The sequence below is a fragment of the Synchiropus splendidus genome, chromosome 15 (assembly GCF_027744825.2).
Source record: "Synchiropus splendidus isolate RoL2022-P1 chromosome 15, RoL_Sspl_1.0, whole genome shotgun sequence".
In the NCBI taxonomy this organism is placed as follows: Eukaryota; Metazoa; Chordata; class Actinopteri; order Syngnathiformes; family Callionymidae; genus Synchiropus; species Synchiropus splendidus.
Window position 1 is genome coordinate 3543370 of NC_071348.1, and position 25953 is coordinate 3569322.

Consider the following 25953-nt stretch of genomic DNA (forward strand, 5'->3'; position numbering starts at 1 on the left):
TTATTTGACTTGATGTTGCGCTTCCAATTTATGGGAAAGAATGGGGTGTCCCACACTACCTTGTCTTTGAATGGTTCTTTGTTTTAATTATTTATCGACTATTTACACTGCAGATTTTCTCGGAAGGCGTGTATCTAGAAAGCAGAGCGACCTCTGGCCACCACACTCGCGTCACCCAGACGGAAACTCACTTTCCCATACGCCATTGCGGCTCCCCCTCCCATCTCGCGCCTTCCCTCTTGTCTCCCCTCGCTGGAGCTGCTAGCCTTCGCTGTGTGTTGTTGTTGAAGCAATGATGGCGGCAGCGGGATGCGGATCAGCAACCGCGGCTGCCGGAGGAGGCCAAGGTGGAACCGCTGCGGCCAGAGGTCGTTTCCCCGGTCGGCCTTGGTCGTCTCGAAGTCGTTTGCGTTCCGAGAAGCGGTGGCAACTCGGACGATCAGGCTTAGAAGCTGATGATGTGACTAACGGAGGGCCTAGGCCCGCAAACCTGGTCCTGTCGTTAAACGAAGACCAGTCTCACTTGCGCTTACTAGGCATAGAAGCGAGCCACAAGATCCTCGGCCAGGCTGGATATAGCTCTAGTGGGAGTGAAGAGGTGAGGACCCAAACCGACCAAGGAGTTAGTATCTTCTTTCATTTTTTTATTTTGTGTGTGTGAGCGGTGTGACTGCTTTACCGGAGCTCCATGGAGAAATGTCAACATCCCACTGCTAGCCTGCCTTTAGCTTTGGATGCTAACTGAGATTTGTGTGACATTTAAAGTCTCTCCACAAATTCCTGCATGCCAAGCAGACTATCCAAACGAACAGTTAACTGCCTTCCACACCTTTAACACAGACTTTAAAGTCCCCAAAGAGTCAATATAATAAGTTGTTTTATAAAAGTTGCTAAGTGAGTTCGCCAATTTGTAAACAGTCATCGGGCCGACACAAAGAACGGGAAGGTTAGCTTCTTCACTGCAGCTAGCTTTGCACCGTTCCTACTGTTTAATGCCTTATTATCGTCTTTAAAAATGTTAAATAGTGTTACAATATATTTTTTACTTTAATGTTCAGTTCCGCTTCAATTATTAACACGGTGCAACTTCTGTATAGTGCACAGCTAAAGCTGCAAAACACGACCGTTCAAGTGTTTCTCATACTTCTTTACTCTATGTTGAACAGATAATTACATTTTATAACGTCTAAATGTTTTGTTTTAGATCTACGTGTAAACACGCTTTGCTCTCCGTAGTGTGCATGGCTGTTTGCGTTCATTCATTCATCGTCGGGGTCATGATTTGGTTTCCAAACTTAACTTGCTGCTATAATAATGCGGTAATAAGAAAAGCCTTTAAACAGTAAATCTTGACTTACATTAAAAATAATTTAAAATTAAAACAAATATTGCATCAGTGACCCTACTGTTTGAATGGGAATGACATCATTCATTATTTACATTTTTTAAATTTCATATCGTGTGCATGGCTATTAGTTTCGTTTTTGAAACCTTTTTCCAATGTGTTCCATTGTGCTCTGTGATTTGTTCTGTCAGTATCTTGAGGCATGATATAACACGACCAGTGTTTGGCGCCACCTTCTCCTTCATGTTTTCTTTGTTTTTACTGCCTATTACATGGTAGAAACATGCTGAAGACATCAATTATATGAAGCAGGAAATAACTTAAAAATGTTTGATATTTTAGATGAAGTAGACACCGTTGCTTTGTTTGCAGCTGAAAACCCTTGGCCTTCTGAATGAGCTTCATGATGTAGTCACCTGTTGGAAAACCATCTCAGGTGATAAGCTCATGGAGAATACCAAGAGTGTGAAAAGCAGCGATTAAAAAAAATACCAACTAAATTTTGAATAATTTCTATTTGATTCCATTTGTGTTCATTCATAGCTTTGATGCCTTCAGTCATGAAACCATTAAATGGGAAGGTGTGTCCGAACCTTTGACTGGTAGTGTAACTACCAAGATTGCAGGAATGAACCAAGTGGGAATGGTGTGTTCATGTCTTTCTTTCCATTTTGCTTGTTATGATTTATTTGTTCCTTTGTGTGTTTTTCTTTGGATTTGTTCTGTCATCATCATACACTTGTAACACTTGTGAAGGTGTGCCTAGACTATTCTGAAATATTCCTGCTCCGCGCTAATCAAAAGGAGAAATATGGAAGCGTATATAGGCTCATGGTGATCAGTGGCATCCATAAAAACCAACTGCCCTACCTGAAATAGTTGAATAAAGTGATGTACCGTAGTAATCTCATGGAGGTTATTGTCTGGCCATTTGAGCTTAGGATGTTTCCATTAGAACTTGACCTGGGATTGTAAGCAAGCAGTCCGGACCAATTCATCACATTTCCTTTACACACAATGATGCTCTTGGTAGAAGACAAGGCAGACCACTGGCACTCATGAACTACTACTACAATCAGATGTAGGACACGCTTTGATGTGCTCTAACTAGGAATCAGAGCCTGAATTGGATTTCACTAATTTAGAATATTTTGCCAGTCTTCACTTCTCTCATATGTTGTTGAGCCTTGGTCCCCCGTTTACCTGCAGCTGGTTTAGGATTTTTACCACGAGAAACGACACAAGGAACATTCATTGGTAATGGCTTGTTTTCACTTTCAGGGGGATGTCTTCAGAGGATTCGCAGCAGTGAGGAAAAGGTCCAAAGGATCTATTATGCCTCGACAAAACACTTCCAAAGGTAATGTGCAGCACTTCTCTCAATTTTACTTCCAGGAATAATGAACGTTTAAAACGTGTTTACATCTTTTTGTTATTACTCAACTCTGTATCTGAGTGTTGGCAAAAAGGAACTGATCAATGATGAATTCAGTACTTGAAACTGAAAGTTCAGCCAGATAGACCTTTATAACCCTGAGCATCTGTACATCCCTGTTGACATAGATGACTGGCTGTTTGTTGCGCTTTACACTCAGTAAATCAGTATGTAAGAAAAGCTTGAGTTTTCTGTGTGGATCTTATTTTAATTCTTAAAATATGATAACTATCTACCACAATGTTGGCAGTGATTAATTTGTTGGTGAATCCAAACCTCTGCCCTAAAGATGAGCAATTTTTTGAATATATTTTTTATTATTATTATTTTTGACAACAATTTCCCATGCAGTTTACAGTCGATGTGGGGGGAGTATAGTACAGTAGTTTAAAATATTTTGTTTGTTTATAAACTTCAATTCATATCACTGCTGGAGACTGTGATGATAAATTTATTGTGTATTTTGCATGTTCATATGTTAAAATGTTAATCTAATGAATGCATTTTCAGGTGTTGCTGTCAACAAGAGGACAAAACAGCAAAGTCAGAAGCTCCAACTTGCCACTCCTGCAGAGGAGGAAGCGGTATCTACACCTGGAGCTGAGAAAGATGCTGATTCTATTCAGGACTCTCTTGTGCTACCTCCTCAAGAGGAGTCTGCAAAGGATCTCAAGAAAGGATCGAAGGAGAAAAACACAGAACAGCAGCTGAGCAAAAGCATAGAATCAGCAGCAGCACCAAGGATTACGATTAAATTGGTGGCAAAGAAGAAAATAAAAACCGTAAAAGCACCTCATCAAATGACCACTAAGAAGTTGAAAGTAAAAGGAATTCAGGATCAGCCTAAAGCCAAGGACATTCAGGGTGACGAGATCTCAAGTGTGCATGTTAAGTTAAAAACTGAACCTCATGGGGATGTACAAGACATCGAAGACAAAGGAGGGGGGAGTTTACCTGCCAGACGGCGTGGAAGATCTGCTTCAAAAGCATCAGAGCACGACTGCCAATCTAGCGCCAAAGTTGGGGCTAATGACCAAAAAAGGAAAGCAGGAAAATCCAGACGTCATCATGCCGCGAAAGAGATTGAGACAGTTGAGTCAAATGCCACCGCAAAGCAATTCAAGCACAAGCAAACTGTGACAGAGCAAGGTCCTGCCATGACTCAAAAGGTAATCCGTAGGAGAAAAAGGAACGCCAGCCGAGCATCTCAAGCATTGCCAATTGCTGCAGCAGAATCAGATGTTGCTGAAACAAAACCAGAGATATCGGTAAAATCTGTCCGGGCTAAACGGTTGGTGAAAAATGAAAACAGAAGACAAAGCAGCCGACTAAATAAGGATGCTCCGGTGGCAGGAAACAGCAGCGCATTATCGACAGAGGCTGATAGTGTGGCTGTGCAGCCTAAAAACAGTGTGGCTTTAAGTGAGGAATTGAGGGTCCCAAGTTTGAAGTTGATAAAGATTAGAAACCCAAAGTATGATGCGCAGTCCAATGGGAAGAAATCGACACGAAAGAAAAAGAGGAAAAAATTTATATGGACTTTAACGTTAGTGAAAATCGGTCCATCGCAGAAGGAGAAATGTCCTGTCATAAAAACAGAGCGGACTGAAAATGAACCAAATTTGTTTGATGGAAAAGAATTGAGTTTGCCCGAACCGTTTCAACATTCTGCTCAGAAAAGTGATGAGAGTCAAGTAATGCCTGGCATCAAAGAGTCGGCAGAGGAAGAGCCACCTTCAGTAGTGGAAGACGAAGGTGAAAACAAATCCCCACCTCAAGTTTCTGACAAAGTTGTACCTCCTCTTCAAATCAAAAAGGTCTCGTCTCCTCGCAAACGCAAAAGCTCCAAACCATCCTTTTTAGTTCAACAAGTTGCTCCTGTGCCTGAGAAGACAGAGGATCTTATTGATGGTGTAGGTGAAGAGAAGGCAGTTCTAGAAGAAGTGGTGGTTAAGTCACCATGTAAGAAAGAAAAAGCGGTTAAATCACCACGTGCGGTTTCTAGCACTGCACCAATAAGGATGCTGAGAAGTAAAATCCCAAGTGTTGATTTACCACAAACTGAGTTGGTCAGCAGGAAGCGAAGGACGTCAAAGAAGCAGAAATTAAAATCAGTCTCACCAGAGGTGGACGTCCCACAGGTCGCTTTTGATAACTCAGCTCCCATGTTATCAGATTCTGCATCCCCTGTTCTTCCAGGAAACTCCTCACAGACAACGAATACTGAAGCCTTAGAACTTCCTGCTGCTGAGTCCGATGTGCTCATTGATGATCCCTTGATGGTGCCAAATGAAGTTTTGTCAGAAAAAGAGGATATTGAAGTGAAATCTCAGCTTGTGGAGGTGAAAGACCTGCCTGTGCCTTCGAAATCGAAACCTAAAATTTCTCGGAACGTTAAGTTAAGAAGAAAGAGGTTTGCTAAAAGGAAAAAACTGTCGGTTCCATATCAGAAGTCAGCCAAAGTCATGTCTGCCATGGTTGAATCCAGTATTTTGGACCGAAAGACAGACGAGGAAGCTCTAGCTGCAGAGGGGAATCAGGCTGACCCAATTGAAATGAGCTTGCCTGAGACTGCACAGGGTGCTGAGCAGGTGCAACTCCAAGCGGAACAGATTGAGCCCCAAAAGGAGCGATCACTGAAAGAGCAGATCCACATCCCTACAGAGCAGATCCCTCCCCCAGAACAGACAATCCACCCCTCTGATCAGGTGGTCCACCCCCCTGAAGAGCAGATCCACCCCTCAGAGGAACAAATCCATCCTCCAGAGGAACAGATCCACCCCCCAGAAGAGCTTATGGCTCCTCCGGAAATACAGAGCCACCCCCCAGAAAAGCAAACCCGTCCCCCAGAGAAAGAGATCCTTCCCCAGGTGAAAGAGGAACCTGACATACAGCTAATAGACAAACCCCAAACCCTGGTCTTAGATAGTGACCCCACAGAACTGTGCTCATTGAACAAATCTGCCAAAAAAGGACGAAAAAAGCGCAAGACTTTGATTGGCCAACGCCAAAAACACAGACATCGGAGCCGAGATGGGAAATTTGCTCCACTAAGGCCAGCACCCAGTCAGGGAGAAGGGGAGGAAGACTGTTCGATTTCCACCCTGCCAGAAGCAACTGAAAGCCCCGGTCTTATTGGCGTAAATAAAAAGTACAAAAAGAAGGAGCTGGGAATTTTATCGAAAAGGCCAAAACCGCCATCAAAACTTATATCCAAACTCCTGGAACTGGAGCTCAACCAGGAAGGATTGAAACAAGAAGAGACAGACACGTTAGTTGATGGAACTAGAGTCTCAGATGCACAACCTGGTAAATCAAAGTTCATCAAGAACATCAAGCACTTCATCATGCCTGTGGTGAGTGCCAGATCGTCTCGAGTGATTAAGACCCCGCAAAGATTCATGGATGATATTGGAATGTCCGTATTACCTCGGAGAAACTCTCCAAAGAAAGGTTTGCAACTGGGTCTGCAGATACGGCCGGGTAAGAAACAAGATGAGGAGACGCCATCTTGGGACCGAGCGATCTCGCCAATCCTGCCCATTGATGAGGAGGAATTGTTGCGAGAGGCCGATTTGGACGTTGACATTTTTTCAGCACATGACCTGGACGATGGCACTGATTTGGCCGACAGCTTGTTTTCTGAAACAAAAACAGATGAAGATGATCTGAGGAGGAATCCCTTGAAGAACTCGGCCTTCAAGTGGACTTTGTCGGATGACTCTTGTGAGGAATTGTTTACACTGGACAAAACTGAGGACAAATGTGATCTGTTTTTATCATCGCTTGATAAACCTACAGAATGTCAATCTACTGACTTCGCTGATGCCCAGAAGAAGAAGACTTCCCCCAAGATAAACAAATCAACTCGGATTCATTTCTATCAAAAGTTAAAGTCGCAACAAGCAGGGCTTCTGAAAATGAAAAACACAACAGAGAAGGAGAGCGTAAGCAAACCCCCTCAGCCTCCAATCGATCTTGCTGAAGGACTTGATGATGAGGTGATGAGCATTAGTCTCAGACATCGCAATTCCAGTGCAGAGAAGAGCAAGTCAAAGCTGAAGATAGAAGACCTCAACACTCCTGGAGTAGTTAGAAAAGTGTCCGTGTCTGTTCGGAATACAACCCCTAAATCCCTTACAATTGACGACCAAGTGAGTGTAAAGGAGAAAGACATTCATCGTGCCTCAGGTAAACAAGTCTGGATTAAAATATCACCTTTGATACTTTTTACCAGGCCCTCCAGATAGTTGGCTTACTAGCTTCTCATTATGTTCACAGGAGAACTTAAGTCAAAAAAGAAGACGAGTTCAGAAGAAGGCGATGGCCCGGAAGCGGCTGAAAAGGGAGCCGCTCAAAGGTCACGTCTTACTGGTGCAAATAAAAGAATGTTGAATCTGCTCAGGAAAGCCAAGGTGCAGCTCATGAAAATCGACCAGCAGAAACAGCTCAAGTCGTCTGGGGTAAGATGTTACTCCTGACGTAAGACCGTCGCTTCACACGTGCCGTTGACAGGGTGTTAAAGGTGGTCAGAGGATTATGAACAAACTCCCTCCTAATCCCATATATTTTAATTTGATGTAGAGTGTTTCGGAGGTCATATTTGAGTTGACGTCATATCAGACACCGATAAATGGTCCTCACAGTTTTCAGCCAGCACATTATTATTATTTTATTCTCTCTCCGTTCGTATAATCATCAATGACTTTAACTTAACAGTTGATATGGAGCAAGGTGAGGACAGGAAAGAGGCATGGACAGAAAGGAGGATGATGGTAGGAAGAAGGAAGCAGCCGACTGGTGTCAGCTGGGCGAAGTTGTGCTGACAACTTTTCGGCAGGTGGGAGGAGAGACAGAAACTGTTTCAGAAAGTCAATAGATTAAGAGGAAAGTGGGGATCATAGCCATGATTGATAGTAAAAATGAAGCACCCACACCATCTAAATGCAGCGTATGTTGATTGTTTGTGCTGCTGATTATATTTCCATTTCAACATACTCAGAAGTTCCTTCCTCACATCCTTATTTTCTCTTCCCAGTTGTTGTCTGGTCCCAGTTTAGCCCGCTCCAGAGATGCAGCCTCAAAGAAACAGAAGAAGAATCGACGGAAGCAGCCAGGTTCTGAAGTGGTTGTCAAAACAGAACCACCTCAAGGGCAAGTAAGTGTTGAATTGCCCTCGAGAATGTTCACTCAAAACTAAAATCTTGAATCTTGTCTCCAGCCGCAGGTCATCTCTCCTCTGTGCCAGGAGTTTCGTCAAGCTGGAGGTCCCAGAATAAAGCATGTTTGCCGTGCTGCATCTGTGGTGCTGGGGCAGCCCAGAGCTTTGGTACCAGATGACATTCCCAGGCTCAGTGCCTTGCCTCTTCATGAAAGATCTGGAATATCCCCATCAGCTGTCTCGAAAGGTAAATGGTGGTGTGATCTGTCGGGATTTGTTCTGATTGAAAATACACTGTAGCATGTCAGGAATCCTGTCGATCACAGCAGTTTCAATCTCTTCCAGGGACTGGGCATGTTTCATTCATGCCAACACTTGTTGTCTTCACGTGATTGTTGTGTCTGGCTGTGTGCTGAATGCAGAATGTCTTATAGCCCTGTAGCCTTCTCAGGGTTTGTGTTTGTAGCTTCACTGCAGCTTCACTTCTACAGTCCCTATTGTAAAGACTGTTTCAGTATCATATCTCAGTGACCCGTAGCAATTCCAGGAAGTGTCATATTCACCATGTACCAGACAAGGACAGCTCAAGATCTGATGCTTGTTGCTGGTTTACTGTTATCCTCTGCAGACATCGGCTCTCCCTCAGAGTCAGATAGCCCTGAGCAATCTGATCTAAAGGTCACCAAGGTCAAGAAGTCATCCAGCTTTATGAAACGAAAGGGACTTGGACCATTCGGGTATCGCTCTCGGAGGTGTGGCATTTGCAAAGGTTGCAATCATGAAGATGACTGTGGAAGGTGCATTAACTGTCTCGACAAGCCGAAGTTTGGGGGTCCAAATACTAAACGGCAGTGCTGCGTGTAAGTGATCACCCTTATTGATTGTCATTTTGACTGTCGATTGTGATGATTATGATGAGTTTTTGAATTTTTGTCGTTAAGGTATAAGAGATGTGATCAGATTGAGGAGAGGAAAGCACGGCGGCTAAGCGGAAGGATGGCCCCCAAAGGTATTAGAAATCTTGACTTCATTTCGTCTGGAGGTGTGAATTGCGCTGCCGCTCATGTGTTCCCTCTCATCTTGTGTTAGGATCCTTGAAACGACGGCGGTCTTCTCTCAGTGGTGGGTATTCAAGTAATGATGAAGAGCTTGACGGTGGTGCAGACTCGCCATCAGGACTGCAAGGGGACAGTGATAGTCCCTCAGTGCGGAAGCAGCCAAAGCGGGTTGTGAAACCACGTGTATATTTTGACCTTGTAGACTACGAGTCTGATCTTGATGAGAAAACGTTCTCGAGCTCTGCCTCGCCAGCGCGGAGAAAGACCCAAGGATCTCGCGTCAATGAAGGTAAATGCCCTCAATTGTGACTCAAGTTCATAGTGGATGATTTCAATCCACCAAGACATCTTTCATACCGTTTTGGAAGTGTTACTTTCTTGCCAGAAGTGTTGTGTTTTTACACCAGAATAAAAACCTTGTTAATTTTTCATCTGCTTTAAAGACTTCGTACCCCTGGATGGATTCTTGGGAGATACTTCGGATGATGAAGTCAAGCAGAGAAAATCTGGTTCACAGAAACTGCCATCTGGTCGTCGGAAACCTGAAAAGGTCAGTCACTGCCTTCCCTGGATTTCTTTTCTGGTGCTTTAAATGCTTCTTTTCATGTGCAATAACATGCTTTCAAGGTAGTTTTTGTGTAGCATCCTGAAGCCTGCTTATTTTCTCTTGCAGGGTCTTTCATCACAGAGTCTTCTAGAGCAGACTCCTCCCAGTGTCCTTGCTGCTTTAGCTCATGGATTTGAGCAAAGAGAGGTTCAGCCTTCGAAGCCTAAACATAAAATCAGGGTTGACTTTAAGGTATGTCCCTCGTACAGATAAAAATATACAGTATATGTATGAAATTATGCCCAGACTAATATGATTTAAATCAATACACGCATTTTGAAAAATGTTAGTGACAGTATCTGATACTCACCCTGCATGTAGAGGACATAGATCGTTTTGTGATTCAGCCCTGTTATATTTCTTGTTTTCAGGAGGATTGCACGCCAGAGAATGTTTGGAACATGGGTGGTTTAAGTATATTGACCTCAGCAGGGGTCATGCCCTCATATGTCTGCTTCCTGTGTGCCAGCAAAGGGCAACATGAGGTGACTGCTAATACTGACTATTAAATGTTATGGTGGCTGTTCTGTACTCAATTTTCACGGACCTTTTACTTATTTTTGCAGATGATACACTGCCAAGTATGCTGTGAACCGTTCCATCTGTTTTGCCTTGAGCCAATCGAGCGTCCGTCGGAGGAAAACAAGGAGAACTGGTGCTGTCGCCATTGCAAGTTTTGCCATGTGTGTGGAAGCAAGAACAGGCAATCCAAGGTACTGAATGATTTTTAGCTTTACTGCATTGTATAGAAAAATCCAGGATAATAATTGTCTCCTCTCAGCCTCTGCTGGAGTGTGAACGATGCCATAACTGTTATCATGCTTCCTGCCTTGGAGCCAATTATCCCAAACATAATAAGAAGAGAAAAGCATGGGTATGTGAATGGATCCCTTTTGGCTTTTAGCGAGCAAATTTTTCAAATGCACATTCCTGTGACCGAAACGTTGTTTCATTGCAGGTTTGTATGACTTGCATCCGCTGTAAAAGCTGCAGTGTGACGCCAGGGAAGAGCGGGGACACTGACTGGAACTATGACAAAGGCCTCTGTCCGGATTGCTCAAAACTCTATGAACAGGGTTTGTTTTTATTATTGTACATTTTCAGTTCATTTCAGTCATTCATTCATATTAATTGAGAAAACAATTCATGTTAGTTAAGAGGATATCCTAGTTTTAGTTTCTGAATTCATGTCCAGTAGACCTGTAATGTAATCCCCAAAATTACAAGATGTTGGTTCAGAATCACGTGTAGTTTGTGGTTCATAATTCTCAATACACGACACTTCAAGTGTTAATTATTACTGATGCCCGGCGGTAATAGTAAAGATGTTCTCTCTCTCCTCAGGTAACTACTGTCCGATCTGCTTCAAGTGCTATGAAGACAATGATTACGACAGTCAGATGATGCAGTGTGGAACATGCAACCACTGGGTGCATGCCAAGTGCGAGGATCTCACAGGTAATCTCAAGCAATCCTGTTTCAGTTTTAGTGCCATTGTGATGTGAAAAAATTAAATCTCTGTGCAATGATTTCAGATGAGCTGTACGAGATCTTGTCCAGCCTGCCCGAGAGTGTTGTGTATTCATGCCGGCCTTGCAGTGTGACGCGACCCAGTGCCTGGAGGGAACTTCTCTATATAGAACTCAGGTCAGGCGTGGAGAAAGTGCTTGCCTGCCTGCTTTCCTCGACGCTGACACAACACCTAGTGACCTGCTCACAGGTGAGTGCAAAAGTATCATCAATTCATGAGTGGCGTGGTTTGATGTTGTTCAGTTGGTGTGATGGAGTCTCTGAATTTTGCTGCAGTGTGAGAAGTCAGCGGATTCAGATAGTGGACAGGAAGGACAGCCGGCCTGTGACCTCAGAGCTGTGGGCAAGAAGTTTGATAAAGGTCTTTACACAACTCTGGTGAGCGGATAACTTCTGTTGTTTTGGGTTCTGCATCCTGGCTTTCTTTATGGTTTATTGTGTAATTGAAAATGCAGTGCTATTAATAGAGGCATTTATGTGTTAACACAAAGATGACACTGACAGTTTACTTATTCAAACAGAAAATGTTCCATGAAGATGTGGTTCAGTTGGTGAGGAGGAGGCTGGAGCAGGAAGATCATCTGCCTGAAGAGAAAAGACCCACTGCCCTTGCTCGCTCTTATTATTTAAAGGTACGCCATTGCTAGTTTTCTTTGTTGAAATTCCAATGAGGATGATTCAGATTCATAATTTTGCTACAAATCATTCTTCAGAATGGATGACTTCACCTGACCTTTTTTTCTAGCTCTTGGAGGAGGTGTTCAATTGGTTTAACGGCCAAGATCCAAAGGTGTGGAGCTCCTGTACCAAAGACTTGCCTGTGTGAGTACAGGCTGGACCCACTCCTGAAGACTCACAGTTCATTTATTTCATTCGTTATCTGATTTGCCATCTTCCAATACTTGGTTTTAACATTAGATGGTTTTTGTTTCTCTCGATCAGGGGGCTCATTTCCAATGCCGTGCTTCCGCCAACAACAGAGCATGTGTATGCTCAGTGGCAGCAGAGGGAGGAGCTTACGTCCCACTCTCAAGGGGAAGTGGTGGATCATAATGAGCAATGTTTGGATGAAAAGAAAGAGGAGGTTCTTTGTCCAATCAATGACAACACAAGCATGAACCATTTTAAGAACAGCAGGTCCATTGGGGTCAACTTAAAAGGTACTGACAATTCTATATGTCTCTGAAAGCAGCGCCTTTATACTCACTTGCGTTTGAAATTTCTCCAGGGAAAAGGGGTCGACTGTCAAAAGCAGATTTGGACACTGGATGGTGTAAGAACGATGCTCGGCAGTGCTCTCTGTGTCAAAAATATGGAGACCTTAAACCCAATGTGAGTTGGCCTCTCTATCAGTTATGTGAAATACTGACTATTGAATCTGTGAGTTTTCTTCAGTACTTTATGTACAACTCATTGGTTTTGTGTAGGAGGCTGGCCGTTTGCTCTACCTGGGCCAGAATGAGTGGGCACATGTCAACTGTTGTCTGTGGTCCGCTGAGGTCTTGGAGGAAGATAATGGCTCCCTAGTACACGTCCACAGTGCTGTTGCAAGAGGACGTCTGATGGTTTGTTCGTCCTTGCTATGCCATGAATGTATTGGTAGAATTTCTGTCTAATCTTCGGTGTCTCCTCGCATCCCAAATCTGTAGCGATGTGAGCGGTGCAACAAGACAGGGGCTACTGTTGGCTGCTGCCTCACTTCTTGTCAAAGCAACTATCACTTCATGTGTGCCCGATCTCGTCACTGCGTGTTCCAGGACGACAAGAAAGTCTATTGCCATAAACACAGGCACCTGATTAGTGGCACGGTACGCTTCCTCACTGATGTTGCTTCAACTTCTCTTGATTTTGGATCCATTTTTATTCTCTCTTTCACTGTTATCCAGGTGATAAGTGGGCAAGAATTTGAAGTGAAGCGAAGGGTGTATGTGGATTTTGAGGGGATCAGCTTGCGGAGGAAGTTTCTAACTGGGATAGAACCGGAGTTGATTAATGTCATGATTGGTGAGTTTTGTGATGATTTTATTCTCATCTCCTCGATATAAAGAGCCATCATTGATATATGTCATGTCTGCAACTCAGGTTCGCTCCAGATTGACAAGCTGGGTGTGCTGTCAGAACTGTCAGCAAGCAAGGGAAAACTGTTTCCCGTGGGTTTCCAGTAAGTTGCTCTCTCTAATCCTGCTGTGTGTGGGTTGATGGTGCCTCCATCTCAACATTTGTTGTCCCATCTCAGATGTTCCCGCTGGTTCTGGAGCACAATTAATCCGCAGCGCCAGTGCAAGTACACGTGCCGAGTCCGAGAGGTGCGACCTTTGCTTCCTGAGAATTCTGTCGAGGAATTGCTGGACCAAGGGAAGAACCAGACCATCGCACACTATCCCTGTCCACCACCAGGTTTGTGTTCCCTTACAGACTAGCCATCATTGTGGACTAAACTTTTCTTTGAATGTCACTTATTTTATCGTCAGAGCCGAAAATGCTTGAAGGAGATAAGATGGAATCGCAATCACAGCCCGTAGAATCAGTCAACATCTCCTCCACCAAACTAGAACCTGGAGCAAGGCCAAAGATTCCTCGAAGACCTGCCGGTGGCTTGTCGCGACCGCTGCCATCTCCTGGTACTTTTCTCGGATAAGATACCGACCTGTTGGTCATTCTTGGGTTCTTACCTTTTTTTCTTTCTTCAGGAGTGATCCAGTCCAAACCTCACCACATTCTAACAATTAGTGATTTGGAGGACACTCAAAGGCTTCGCCGCAGCAACCCACACATGCAGACCACAAGCCGCAACATGCCTTCCTCCCCTCTGAGCCCATTGCCTGGACCCATTACACTCCGCTCAGGGAAGACTTCTCTTCCAAACAGCCCTCATTTTCCAACTGTTGCCACAGACACCGTGATCACTTCTCCCTTGACCCGATCAGCTGTTGGCCGAAATGCTTCCTCATCCAGATGCTCTGGAAATGCCCGTTGTACATCACCTTTCTTTCCTCAGTCTCCATGGCAAGAAGGTGCAGGACAGTTTCCATCTCAGAATCTGTCACTGTCTCTACCACGTGCTCGTTTGTCCTTTGATCTGAGTCAGTCAGACTCGGTAGAGGTTCCACACAACTTCCTCGCTTCTCCTGAGCCCGAGGATGTCTCCCCAGCAAATGGTACTTCACCTCAAGAGGACTTGGATGAGCAGAAGGATGAAGAGGAATTCTCTTATGGTTCCTTTCACAAAGAAGGCATGAGTCTTGGCGCTGAGATGAGAACAGAGATGGAGATTGAAGAGACACTGCTAACTGAAGATGTGGCAATGAACTGTGGAGGACAAATAGTGGTTGAAGGTGATAGTCAGGAGGAGTTCTGGGGCCGAACCCAAGAGGTTCACAAGAAAAAATCTCTTGTTGCTAACCTGCCCCGGTCAGCTGCGTCAAGCAGGGATGATTTGGGAAACAGCTCCTCTGAAGACGACATGGATCACTATTTTGACTTCTCACGAACCATAGTCACCTGCTCAGGATCAAAGGACCGCTCCAAGTCTCCTGCGTCTCCATCGCACAGGACCTTGGCTCAGCTGGATGGTGTTGATGATGGTTCAGATAGCGATGCCAGCATCCCGACCAATGATGATGCTCAGAATAAGGAAGATTCTTCTCAAACTCGCTGGCAAACCACAGCCATGGATGATAATGCAACCAAAACACAGGCTCCTCAGAGTCCCGTAGAACCTAAAGATCAAAGGAGCGCTGAGTCTTTGACACTTCCCTTTTCTACTGCCTCGAGCAGTCCAATGGATATATCGTCTTATAATTCTCAAGCTTCCTGTAATAAGCCTGACAAAGAACTGATCTCTTCACAGAGCATCAGATTCTCGTCATTAACGAAGAAGGAGGCAGGCAATTCTCATGTAAAGCCGGACACAGTGCTTCCTACCAGAGAGCAGGGCTCTCTTCTTAAGTCGCTCACAAATGTGCCTCAAACATCAAATTGTGTTGATCTCCTCCAAAGTTTAGGTGCTGGATTTGGAGAAGGAACACCCCTTGTGCTTGAACGATGCGAGCACACTGCAGTGATTCGTGGAGCCGAACTAAGTGCGCCACCAAACCTGGAGTCTGATAGAGTGATGGACTCTAATGCTGCAGCTCACAGCGCTCTGTTGCGTCTTCATCCAGCTAAATTATCTACTTCCAGTGCGCAGAATCCTTCCCCTCACAAAACAGAGCATCCGCCTGGTTTCCCTCAGGCCTCTGCCAATATCACCCTTCAACCTGTCACTTCAGAGGCAGTGTTCCCGACCATGGAGTCTTCTTCTACCCCCTTGGTTGGTCTGGTTGGTGACTTCACACAGACACTGCTGAATCCCGTTCCAAAAAGCGACCCAGGTTTGACAGCTACGTCGAGCATGCAGACAGGATCGTGTGCGACCATCACTTTACCGTTTTACTCTGCTCAAGCGCAGCCTTTAGTTTCATCTGCTGTCACCATTGTGTCTTCGTCTGGTTCAACGTTATGCCCATCTGAAGTGTGTTCCCCAGCCCCATCAGTCCAAGCCCCCTCAGCCCCAGTTATTGTAAACGGCTTCAGCACCTCATCACTTCACAAAGATGCAGCTTCTGGTCACACCATTTCCATCAACTTCACTGCACCCAGGCCAGTTTTAGAGCCTCAGCAGCCTCTTGTACACCCAGCACTGCCTGGCCATGCCATTCTGACAGTTAAAGAAGTCGGAGGTCCAAACGTTGATCCTACACCACATGTTCTGCTGGTGAATCGTCTTGGCCAGATCTTTGTGAAGAACCCTGAAAGCAATACATTTCAGTTGCCAACTCCAAACTCTCCTTCCTTCAACTGTGTGACCCAAATCGCCAGCCTATTGCAGAGCAATGCCCTGTCTGCCACGCTGGCAGCGGCTGGGACCCTGTCTGCTCCATCCGCTGGGGTCACCATGACAGCTTCTGCCTCTCCAGCAGTCACCCCGGCGTTTCAGAGTCCGTCCACCATTACTCAGCTACTTACGAACAACAGCAATGCTGCTGCCGCCTCGGCCAACTCAAAGAAGGCCAGGAAGAACTCCAAAACTCCAAAAGATGAAAATGCCCCTGATGTTAAAAAGCCAAAGAAAAAGAAAGACTCATCCAAGAAGTCCAAATCATCCAAGGCTGCTGTTCAGTCTGTGCAGCCAACGAACGTGAATCCTGCTGAAAGTGCTCAAGCTATTATCAATCAAGCAATGGCGAGTAATTACACCCCCAAGTGGAGTGGGCTGCAGTCCCTCAGCCCGTCGTCTGTAGTTCTCCCTCCCGGCCTCTTAATCGAACCTGAATCCCCAGTGAAAAGCGCTTCACCAACACCAGCCCCGGTCTCGCGCCCTCGCACTCATGTGAGAATGAAGAGGGTGTCCTCACTTTCAGACCGCATCATTACCAAGAAGTCGAAAGTGGATTTCATTCAAACAGCACCCGCAATCGCGGAGGAGGAGCAGCAGCAGCAGCGACGCAGCATCTCGAGTCGGGCCTCTGGTGTCCGCATCAAAACTCCCACGGTGAAAGGCATTCTCAACCTGGATGAGTTGAAGGAGGAACATTTCAGCGACACTGCGAGCATCGGGTATGTTTTCTTACTCTTTTACCATCAACTATAATAACTTGGATGTGGAATATCACCTGCACACATGTCTCCATCGCTGTGAGGAGGTACAGTTGTTTGCATCTTTGAGGGGAGGGCAGGTTTCATCTTGTTACATTGATGTTTGTGAGCCACCTGTATGTGTGACTTTTGCCTTCGTGTGAGATCTTTTCAGAAGACAGAAGGTAGTCAGGTTCATAACTGGTTGATCCCATCATTCTTTATCAAGGAGTGTGTGTGTGTGATTCCAATTGGATAGTAAATGCAGGCGTGAGTCACCGGACCGCTTTGACCCTGTTGTGGTGCATATGATACTATGCGTGGTATGAGTTTCTGACCAGTACTCAAAGCACATTGTCTGCATAGGAAGGAGTGAATTGAGTCAGGAAATCTCACACATGTTGAACTAGGCCCAGATAGTGAACCTTTTCCAGGTCTTTTGACAAGCTGACACAACGTGCTGTGTTCGTGTGCATCCGTGAGGTGCTCATAATGTGAACCAGCAACCAAGAAGCATGTTTCTTTTGTGGCCTGTGTGAAAACAGTTCTGAAGAGGTGCTACCAAATGATCTCAGTGTAGTTGAGGGTTGATAACTGTGTTCTTGTTATTTTTGTATAGTCTATCGCAAACTATTTTCATTTTCTCTTCCAGGTCGGAGCCTCTTGACTTTGTAACGGTTGGTGAGCAAGGCAAGCAACACGCATGGGAGCAGATTGGTCACAACATGTTGACCGACTGGAAAAAGTACTCTGGTAGGTGTTGAGCTTCCTCACCAGAGTCTTTGATGCCTTCGATTGCGATTCTTTGTTTTACTGGGAAGTGAAATGAAGTACCCTTCATGTTCTAACTTTGATTTTCAGGCGCAGCGTCTGCTTCTGATGATGAGCTGTCACCGTCTGATGAGGAGGAACAAGATGAGGAGCCTTCGAAGAACAAGGACATTCCTCACTTGCGATTTGAGATCACCAGTGACGATGGCTTCAGCATCGAGGCGGATACTATTGAAGGTGGCTGTGGCTGACATTGTCATCAGCAAAAGTCAGGTCTGTTCTAGAATGCTCAGTCGCCATGTGTTCCCTCAGTGGCCTGGAAAGCGGTTATCGATGGGGTGCAGGAGGCGCGAGCCATTTCCAAGATGAAACCGCTGACGTTTCGAAGGCTGACAGGCGCTCGCATGCTGGGTCTGGTTCACGACGCCGTGGTCTTCCTGCTGGAGCAGCTGGAGGGAGCCAATCGCTGTCAGCGCCACACCTTCCGCTTTTTCAAACAGTTCAGCCAGGAAGAGGACCTGCCGGTGAACCCGACTGGTTGTGCTCGCTCGGAGCTCTACCTAAGGTTGGAGAGCAAGCATGAGGAGACGTTATTGTTCCGAGCATGTCGTTAATCTCTGCACATTTCTCAACAGGAAGTCCACATTTGACATCTTCAACTTCCTCGCCTCTCAGCATCGGCAGCTTCCTGATATAGGGCTCTACGACGACGAAGAAGATGAAGTTCTGCTCAAGTCAACAAGGTCTTTGAATGAACTGTTGCTCGCCAAAGTATTTCCATGTAGAAATAGTGGAAGATTGAAGACCACTAATACTGGGTTATTTCCACACATTGTTTCTGACGGATCCGGCTGTGTTTCAGACGAGCCACCAGTCTGGAGCTGCCTATGGCCATGCGCTTCCGACACTTGGAGAAGACCTCAAAGGAAGCGGTCGGCGTGTACAGGTCAGCACTGGACTCGAGCGTTGTCTGTGGGCGTGTACGGCTGGATGTGGAACAAAAACACATGATTTATGATCTTGAGTTTTGTGTCTCTCTCTAATGAACGGCTGAATTCCTCTTACAGGTCTGCCATCCATGGACGTGGTCTCTTCTGCAAACGTAACATCGAAGCTGGAGAGATGGTCATCGAGTACGCTGGCATCGTCATTCGCTCCGTTCTCACTGACAAGAGGGAGAAGTACTATGATGGAAAGGTTGGTATGCTTTTCTCTGCATGTTTTGTGTCTTTATTCAGGGTGGTTTCTAGCTTCAGGTTCATTTCATGTGGATTACTATGACAGATCATGATGGATTGTGTTGCTTCAGATTAGATCTGAAAGTCAGGGATCAGCCTCATGCTGCGCTCACAAAGAGGATTGTCCGGAGACGCTCCAGGCTGAGTTTCTAATCGCGCCTCTTCTCTTCTTCCAGGGTATCGGCTGCTACATGTTTCGCATTGATGACTTTGACGTTGTCGACGCCACCATGCACGGCAACGCCGCGAGGTTCATCAACCACTCTTGCGAGCCCAACTGCTACTCCCGAGTCATCAACGTGGAAGGCCGCAAGCACATTGTCATCTTCGCTCTGAGGAAGATCTACCGGGGGGAGGAGCTCACCTACGACTACAAGTTCCCCATCGAAGACGCCAGCAACAAGCTGAACTGTAACTGCGGCGCACGGCGATGCCGGCGATTCCTCAACTGAGAGGTCCTGGATTAAGCCTTAATCTGAGAAGGCGCTGGGTTTGAGCAAAGTATTCAGTACGGCAGGGAAGTTGGCCACAGCCAGTCCTGTGCAGTGGCATTAATAGAAGAGGAAAGGCCCGACCAACATCGTTTCTTCAGTACACGCCTTATCTGTTAGAGATCTACAGCAGGACTTGTTTCACATTCCTGTTGCAGAATGTCCCAGTTTCTTTCTTCTTCCTGGAGGACGATCTGCCTTTTAAAGTCTTGTCTGCATCATCCTCCGTCGGAGTCCCATCTGGGGAAATCTTTTTCTGGAGCCATACTTTCACCTGAACTTCTTGTTTTTGCATTTTTTATCTTACCTTTGCGTTGTTGTGGATTTTAAAAAAGGTTTCCTGTGAAACGGAAAGACAAACATGGTGCTACGCTAGTAAGGGTCTTGTGTTCTACTAACGCGTTCTGCTCATCAGGATCTCTGCTGCTCGCCCTGCGAGGACCATTCATCTTAGATTGATGCACTCGAGCGGCACTGTTGAGTTCCCCAACACGACTTTGTCCTGCTTCACCCCCGTAACATCTTCCTGTGTTCAAATTGGCCATCGCAAAGTCATTCAAAGTCAAACTTAAAATGCATCTGAAAGTATGTAGCAAACCCATCCAGACAAAGAGCCGCCGGTTGGTTTTAATGTATGGTTTTTATTCTTGGCCAAGAAGTCCATTCATCCCAATAATACCATAAGCGGAGCATTGATATCCTTTTAAATCGACAGACGTTTTCGCTTTGAATCTGCTACGTTTTATTCTCCAAATCTAGAAGTGCACTGGTATAAAGCATTGCCACTGAGTGTGTGTGTGTGTCTGTGAGTGTGTGTGTTTGTGTGCGTGTTTGTGTTTCGCTCCTGCACCAGGCTTGTTTTTTTTAAGTGCACAGACTGTAGTCTGCATTAGATCGGGGCAAAAATCCACACGGCACCTTAAAATGTTCTAAGTTGATGTGTGCAGTGTTGTCGTCGTTGTTAATCCAAATCACACTGTTCAAATTTGAAGCTATATTTATTCTTTTTTTTGGTTTCTACTTTTAAAGTTCAAAGGTCGTGGTTTGTGTAAATGGTGGTGGTTGAGTGAATTTGGACATCTCCCCCAGTTGTCGTTCTGTTTTCGTTTACAATCGATGTCCTTGTTTTCGCTATTGTACTTGAATTTTCATTTGGGGGAGTTTTGTTGTGATTTGAGTTGTTCCCAGGCAGGTGTTTTAAATACATATATGTACATATATATATATGCTGATATATGTATATGTAAATATATATGCTTATATATATATATTTTATGTTTTGTTGTTGTGGTTGATAACTGTCAGTAGAATCTGGCGCAGGAGTAAAGTGAGCACTCCCGAAGCTCATCTTCATTTGCCCCGCCCCCACTGCCCCCGCGATAAAGGCTCGGGCTGTTTTAGACCGATCGGTCCATTTTGCATGTCTAACGGTGACGGAGCCCAGAATAACCCGTCTCAATCAAACTGGCAAAACACACGAGCAGAGTTTCTCGCAACTCCAAGGATTCTACCTCAGCTGTTAAGACAGATGTTTGGGGAAACTGATGCAAACGGAGGTTGATAATTTAAGAGTTTTGGTTTTAATGTTGTTCAACGCTTGTGAGTTTCTGTGTCAGTTTGTAACATTTTATGTTTGTAAGTGATGAAGAATGCAAAGCATTAGTCAAAACCTAAACTTATCAAAACCATCTTTCCCAGAGTCTGTTCGAAAAGATATGTACACTTCTATAAATAAAAAAAGTATATATATAATTATATAGTAGGGTTATTTTAAAATACATGTAAAAGACAAAAATAAGAAAATATGTGATCTTTAAATGCCGTCTTTGTTACTATGTACAAATAAACCCTGAGTTTGTAAATATTTGTATACGTATTTCTAAACCTGTTTAATTTTTCTATGCACTTTTTTTTATTTATAATGTTATTTGCTTAATAAAGATGTTCAGATGTTTCAACACAAGCGCTTGAGCTCCTATTGTTTGTGTTCCTCCAGGCTGCCACGCGAGGGCGCTAGAAACCCCTTTCTGCGCCAGCGTTGTGCGCTCAGTTGTGTGATTTGTACAAGTAGGTGCTGTTGATGTGCCAGTCCGGCGGGAAGTCGTGCGCGCTGTGGCTCTTGATGTGTCTCTGCATGGCCACCAGGCTGCTGCAGAACTCGGAGCAGACCGTGCACTGGTACGGCGAGGCCCCGCCGTGGGTCCTCAGGTGTTTGATCATGGCGGAGTAGTCTCGAGACCGCTGACCGCAGAGACGGCACTCGAAGGGCTTCTCACCTGCAGGAGCCAAGGAGGTTGTGGTTTTATGTTTCTACTGCACTTATGATCCAAGTCACTTCAATAATGCGTCATTGTGGAAAAAATAACTGATGTTAGGTTTCTTAAATTCAGCTAAAAGACTCAAACAACTCCGGCGTCAGTCACTTCCGTCACCGGCTCAGTGACACCGGAAGCGAAAAGGCTAAACTCGACGAAAGTGACGCTTTCACGATGTAAGTTACTGTTTTCTCCTTAAACTGTCTATGTTCTTATATTCCCCCCCCTTAAAAAAAAGTTAATGTGTTCAGAAATAATCGCGAAGTAAGTCATGATAGTGACGGATAAAACACAAAATTAGCTTTGTCACGAAGCAAAACGCGTAGCTTTACTCGTTCACCGTTAGCATTGTTTTTCATGCTAACGATTCAAAAACGCATCTGTATTTGTAGTGAAATTGTGTACAGTGTGTGAAATGCGTAACGAGGCAATTCCATATTACGCCAGGCATATTTAAATTATTAAAAGTATTTTTTTTACACAAATTTCACAGAACAATGACAAGATATTGGAGTAAACTATTATGAAGGAAAAACATGATTCGATATTCAGCTAAAGTGTCAAGCAAGGAATGTTTTAAGGAAAGTGCTAATGCAGTATTTGGGGGGAAAGTCAGACAGTGAGGAGAGGTGATGAAGACAGGCAGCTCCAGTGGAAGTTGTCTGCAGGAGCGACTGGAAAGTGAGAGGGAGACGTCTGGAGACTAAGTTAGGGAGGACCGATGGGCGGCAGAGAGGAGACAGTTGTGGACCATGAATGTTGGATGTCAGTCTCTGCGGCTGGGACAGGGGCCTGTGGACCGGCGTGGACTCGTACCCAGGTCCAACGGAGTCTGACCCACCTGTGTGAATTCGGTGGTGTGTGTCCAGTTGATGCTTGAGGCTGAATCTCTTGGGACAGTGTTGGCACCGGTGTGGCTTCTCCCCATGCTGGGACTTGAGTCCTTTGGACTGCCTTTCTGCTTTCAGGCAGAAGCTGCACAGCGCTAACCCCCCACCTGGTGGAGAGTCGGAGAAATTTGAGGTTGATTTGGGACTAGCTGACATATTCATATTGTGATTCCAAGTGCGGTGCTTACTGAGGTTTTCTTTGAGTCCAATGCAGTATTTTTTTCAATTATGAGTGGACATAAATAATGGTATTTAAATTTAAAAACTGTTGTTTTTGAAATAGGTGAATTTAGTGTCATTTGTGTTGGTGTTGCCACTCCTTACATCTGAGTGATTGTTATTGTAATGCGGTTGTTTTAATTTCATAAATATTTGCATGTTTATCACGCTGAAGCACGCACCAGCGTGTTCGCTATGATTGAGCTTGCAGTCTTGGAAGTGACTAACTGCACAGGCCAAACTGCTCTCTCTGCATTATATTTGTTTTTTGAGCTGTAAACACGGCGCCTGTGTCGACAGGATGCTGTTATAGGAAGGAGCACTGTAGACAGGGGAAATTTAGAGAATTAACCACAACAATTTAGCATTCGCTGTCAACCCACGACCTACAGAATCCTGCTGTTATCAGAAGATTTCCTGTCCAATATTTCCATTCAGACTCTGCTGACTTTGCTGACTGATGAAAAGCAAACAACAAATCTTTGTTGGATTTGTTGTACTGTAGCACGGATATATTGTGTATCTTTACGGGTGTGTGTAACCACTGCAGCGATTGAGCACATACAGTACTTGTTGTACCGAGTAACCGCACCACTGCTCCTGCTGCACCGTGTTCTCAATACCACAACTCTCTTTATGACTTTCCATTGCATAGAGATGTGTTTGATAAGTGATGGAAACAACTGATTGTGGCTCAGAAGTGATTCATTTGAATTCATTAGAATCCTCTACACAATGTGAACACAGTTACCTGGAAAGGTTCCCCCTGAAGAGGGAGAAACGGCACGACACCGTGGGCACTTGTTCACCCTCCTGCTGGGTTGGGCCTCCTCTCTGCGAGTGGTCGTCGAAAAATGGGGAAAATCACATTTAGTTTCAAGCTTCTGTGGTTTAAAATGTGATTTGCAAAACAGCCACACAGAAGACTCAGTCGTAGTAACTCTGGGATGAGAACAATGTCGGCACTGGATTTGTTTTTTAGTTTTTAAATGGTATTGTTTTGATTAAAATATAGAGACACATGAAAAGCATGCTAAATTGCACAGTAGAAAGATATAGCGTGTTCTGAGCAAATTGTTGAAGGTGAAGTTCAGAAGCATATAATTTGCCTTTTATTATTCTGGTGCAGTTTAGCGTGTTCCTTACGTTGTCGTTCGGTGAAGCAAGAAACATTTGAACATTCACTGTGTAGGTTCTATGTAAGTTTTATTATTGTGATTAAAAAATTAAAAATGTACACTAAAATTCCCTGCCTATTAAAACGTGTAGAATGTTGCTTGAAAACATTTTTTAAAATTTTTACCTCAATTGATATTCACTTAAAAGTATTAAAAAATATATCAATTTAATATTTATTTATCTGTATTAGCACCGCAAGAACTAGCTTCCTCTCACAGTCTGTCTGTCCCAATGCCGCCCAGCCACCCGCCCACCCTTGAATAAACAAAGGCATGTCCGTCCTCAATTCGTAATCGTTCGGAACACTCTGATAATGGGAACTTTAGCCAGCAGATCTAGCGGCCTGGCCTTGATTCCCAAGCTTGCAGTGAGTTTTCTAGCTCCTGGTGTACGTCAGTAAGTCATGACCAACTTCAGTGACCAGAGTGGGCGACCAATGGTTAACAAGGTTAGCTTTGCTGGGGGCTTATTGACGCACTTGTACTCCCAAACAGCAGTGAGTCAGGGGCTGCAGGGGAACATTTTTTCTTGCTGACTCAAAAAGAAATGAAAAACAAAGTGTCATAGACGGAGCAGTAAATAATGGTCTCACCTGAGCTCATTGTTCTGGTGGGCCCCTGTTAAGGCTCTGCGACTGGGTTTCTCTCGTGTTAGCAAACATTGCCCCAGAGTTCTGCCCATTGCAGTCGCACCATGCGGGTCAGGGGTGTGGAGCGTCTGTTGAGCTGGTGAACGGAAGCAGGAGCTGAGTAAAGGGAGCAGATGTGGTGAGGAGAAGGGGACTGGGTAGACCACAGGGGCCATGCTGAAGGTTGGCTGAGGACAACCTGTCACTAAACTGGAGTAGCTTTGAGCAATCTGTCTCAGAGTGCTCACAGAGCTCCACATGCTTGGAGAGAAAGTCCAAGATGGGGGGACGTAGGGCGGGTTGCTCAGAGGAGGGATGGCACCTTGTGATAGTTCAGGGTTTCTGACAGGGGACGTGGCTGGGAAAGCGTCACCAGCGTTCTTCTTGTTCGCTTTTAAACTGTTGCCTCGGTCTTGCTTTTCTTTGTGATCGTCACCTCCCGCCTCAATTGCATTTGAGCTGAATTTCCTCTGGTCCTCCTCAGTTCTGTGGAGCGAGTCCAGGTTCCTGCGGCACTGCTCCAGAAGCTGCGGCATCTCCAGGTGATGGGCAGCTCTCAGCAAGAGGCGGAGGTCGCCCATCGACACCTCCACCGCCTGGCTGTAGGTGAAGTCCAGCACTTGCTGAAAGGTATGAGAGGAGACGTAATCTACTGTGCAGAGCGACGGATCTGAGTCGCTACGCAGAAGCTGCTGGGCCAACGCCCTGCTAGCACAGGCGAGCACCAGACGATGGGCCTGGAATTTTTGACCTTTTACTGAGATAATAGCGTCACACATTGAACCAGCTTGACGTAAGAGGTTTGCTTGCCCCAGGAAGTGGCAGTAGTCTGTGTTGCTTATTCGGATCATTTTCGAGGCTCAGCGTTGGTCTCCTGATATGACAAGTTTCAGTCTGCAGATGAAATTGAAAGGTAGGTTATCTTGAGTTTACAGTTCAATATATACCATTGAAGTTGGGCAAAGTGTGTTATAGCTTATCTTTCCTGAATAACAGACTTTAAATGAACATATTCTAAAAAGTGGTGTTGCCACTAGTCGGGCCTTCGCCTGGATGCCTCACTGAGTTAGAGTGTGACCAGTACTTTGACTGGAAAAAACCTGAAGCCTCTTCTACTCATCTGTGTACGATAGGAGCAAAACAACCCCCTGCACTGAAACCATGGAGTCATAAATGTCTCTGTCAATTTGAGCCCTGATGCGCGAAAGAATGCATTTTCAATGAGAGACTCACCGACTGCTGGCGGATATAGTCTGCTGAGGATGGTGCGCTGTCATTGCGTCATGTCTGTGTGAAGTGATTTGAGTGAAGATCAGGCAATTTCCTCCTTTGTCAGTCTCTCTCTCCTCCTCTTCCTCCTACTCATCATCATCACCACCTCATTGGTGTGTTCGACTAGATGTGATGTTCTATTATATTTGAAATTGAGAGGAGAAACCAGAACCTGCAGCAAGTGACTTTATTTAGTGG

The 25953-nt window shown here is 45.1% G+C and overlaps 3 protein-coding genes across 10 annotated transcripts in view; 2 read left to right on the top strand and 1 right to left on the bottom strand.

Moving 5' to 3' along the window:
• The first annotated feature begins 242 nt into the window (after positions 1-242).
• Positions 243-21205, top strand: kmt2bb (lysine (K)-specific methyltransferase 2Bb). 3 transcript variants are annotated; one of them, XM_053887308.1, is made up of 37 exons: positions 243-622; positions 2627-2705; positions 3291-6971; positions 7062-7243; positions 7819-7938; positions 8002-8188; positions 8570-8801; positions 8883-8950; positions 9031-9063; positions 9202-9288; positions 9443-9549; positions 9673-9798; positions 9978-10091; positions 10173-10319; positions 10388-10480; positions 10565-10682; positions 10951-11064; positions 11142-11326; positions 11413-11514; positions 11658-11768; positions 11882-11958; positions 12079-12296; positions 12365-12468; positions 12564-12701; positions 12786-12944; positions 13023-13140; positions 13219-13297; positions 13373-13533; positions 13608-13757; positions 13827-16734; positions 17405-17505; positions 17614-17760; positions 17836-18088; positions 18159-18266; positions 18386-18469; positions 18591-18720; positions 18938-21205. In XM_053887308.1, exons 1-37 carry the CDS (start codon positions 293-295, stop codon positions 19211-19213), a joined length of 11427 nt encoding a protein of 3808 aa, XP_053743283.1. In that variant the 5' UTR covers positions 243-292; the 3' UTR covers positions 19214-21205. The 3 variants fall into 3 exon arrangements, with proteins under 3 accessions (XP_053743283.1, XP_053743281.1, XP_053743282.1); XM_053887306.1 differs by having other exon boundaries at positions 9031-9288; XM_053887307.1 differs by having other exon boundaries at positions 243-598; positions 9031-9288.
• Positions 19905-25775, bottom strand: zbtb32 (zinc finger and BTB domain containing 32). Its single transcript, XM_053887379.1, has 5 exons — positions 25717-25775; positions 24448-25377; positions 23428-23510; positions 22409-22564; positions 19905-21528 (listed from the first exon to the last, which is right to left on the bottom strand). The coding sequence occupies exons 2-5, from the start codon at positions 25332-25334 to the stop codon at positions 21299-21301; spliced, it is 1356 nt and encodes a 451-aa protein (XP_053743354.1). The 5' UTR covers positions 25335-25377; positions 25717-25775; the 3' UTR covers positions 19905-21298.
• The window catches only part of st14 (ST14 transmembrane serine protease matriptase), a 64533-nt gene continuing 59921 nt past the window's right edge, over positions 21342-25953 (top strand). For 5 of the 6 annotated variants that reach the window (XM_053887320.1, XM_053887319.1, XM_053887318.1 and 2 more), the window contains exons 1-3: positions 21342-21545; positions 21643-21743; positions 24968-25113. The gene's annotated coding sequence lies outside the window, so the exon portion shown is untranslated. The remainder of the gene's footprint in view (positions 21546-21642; positions 21744-24967; positions 25114-25953) is intronic. The other variant, XM_053887323.1, reaches the window with a different exon arrangement.

Bases quoted from the DNA above. Each gene is read 5' to 3' on its own strand.
- kmt2bb (XM_053887306.1), top strand. From the start codon at position 293: ATGATGGCGGCAGCGGGATGCGGATCAGCAACCGCGGCTGCCGGAGGA. The intron at 7,939-8,001 runs GTAAGTGTTGAA...TCTTGTCTCCAG, and splicing joins CAGAACCACCTCAAGGGCAA to CCGCAGGTCATCTCTCCTCT. The intron at 17,761-17,835 runs GTGGCTGTGGCT...GTGTTCCCTCAG, and splicing joins CGAGGCGGATACTATTGAAG to TGGCCTGGAAAGCGGTTATC.
- zbtb32 (XM_053887379.1), bottom strand. From the start codon at position 25,334: ATGATCCGAATAAGCAACACAGACTACTGCCACTTCCTGGGGCAAGCA. The intron at 22,565-23,427 runs GTAACTGTGTTC...ACTCTCCACCAG, and splicing joins TTCAGGGGGAACCTTTCCAG to GTGGGGGGTTAGCGCTGTGC. The intron at 21,529-22,408 runs GTGGGTCAGACT...TGGCTCCTGCAG, and splicing joins ACACCACCGAATTCACACAG to GTGAGAAGCCCTTCGAGTGC.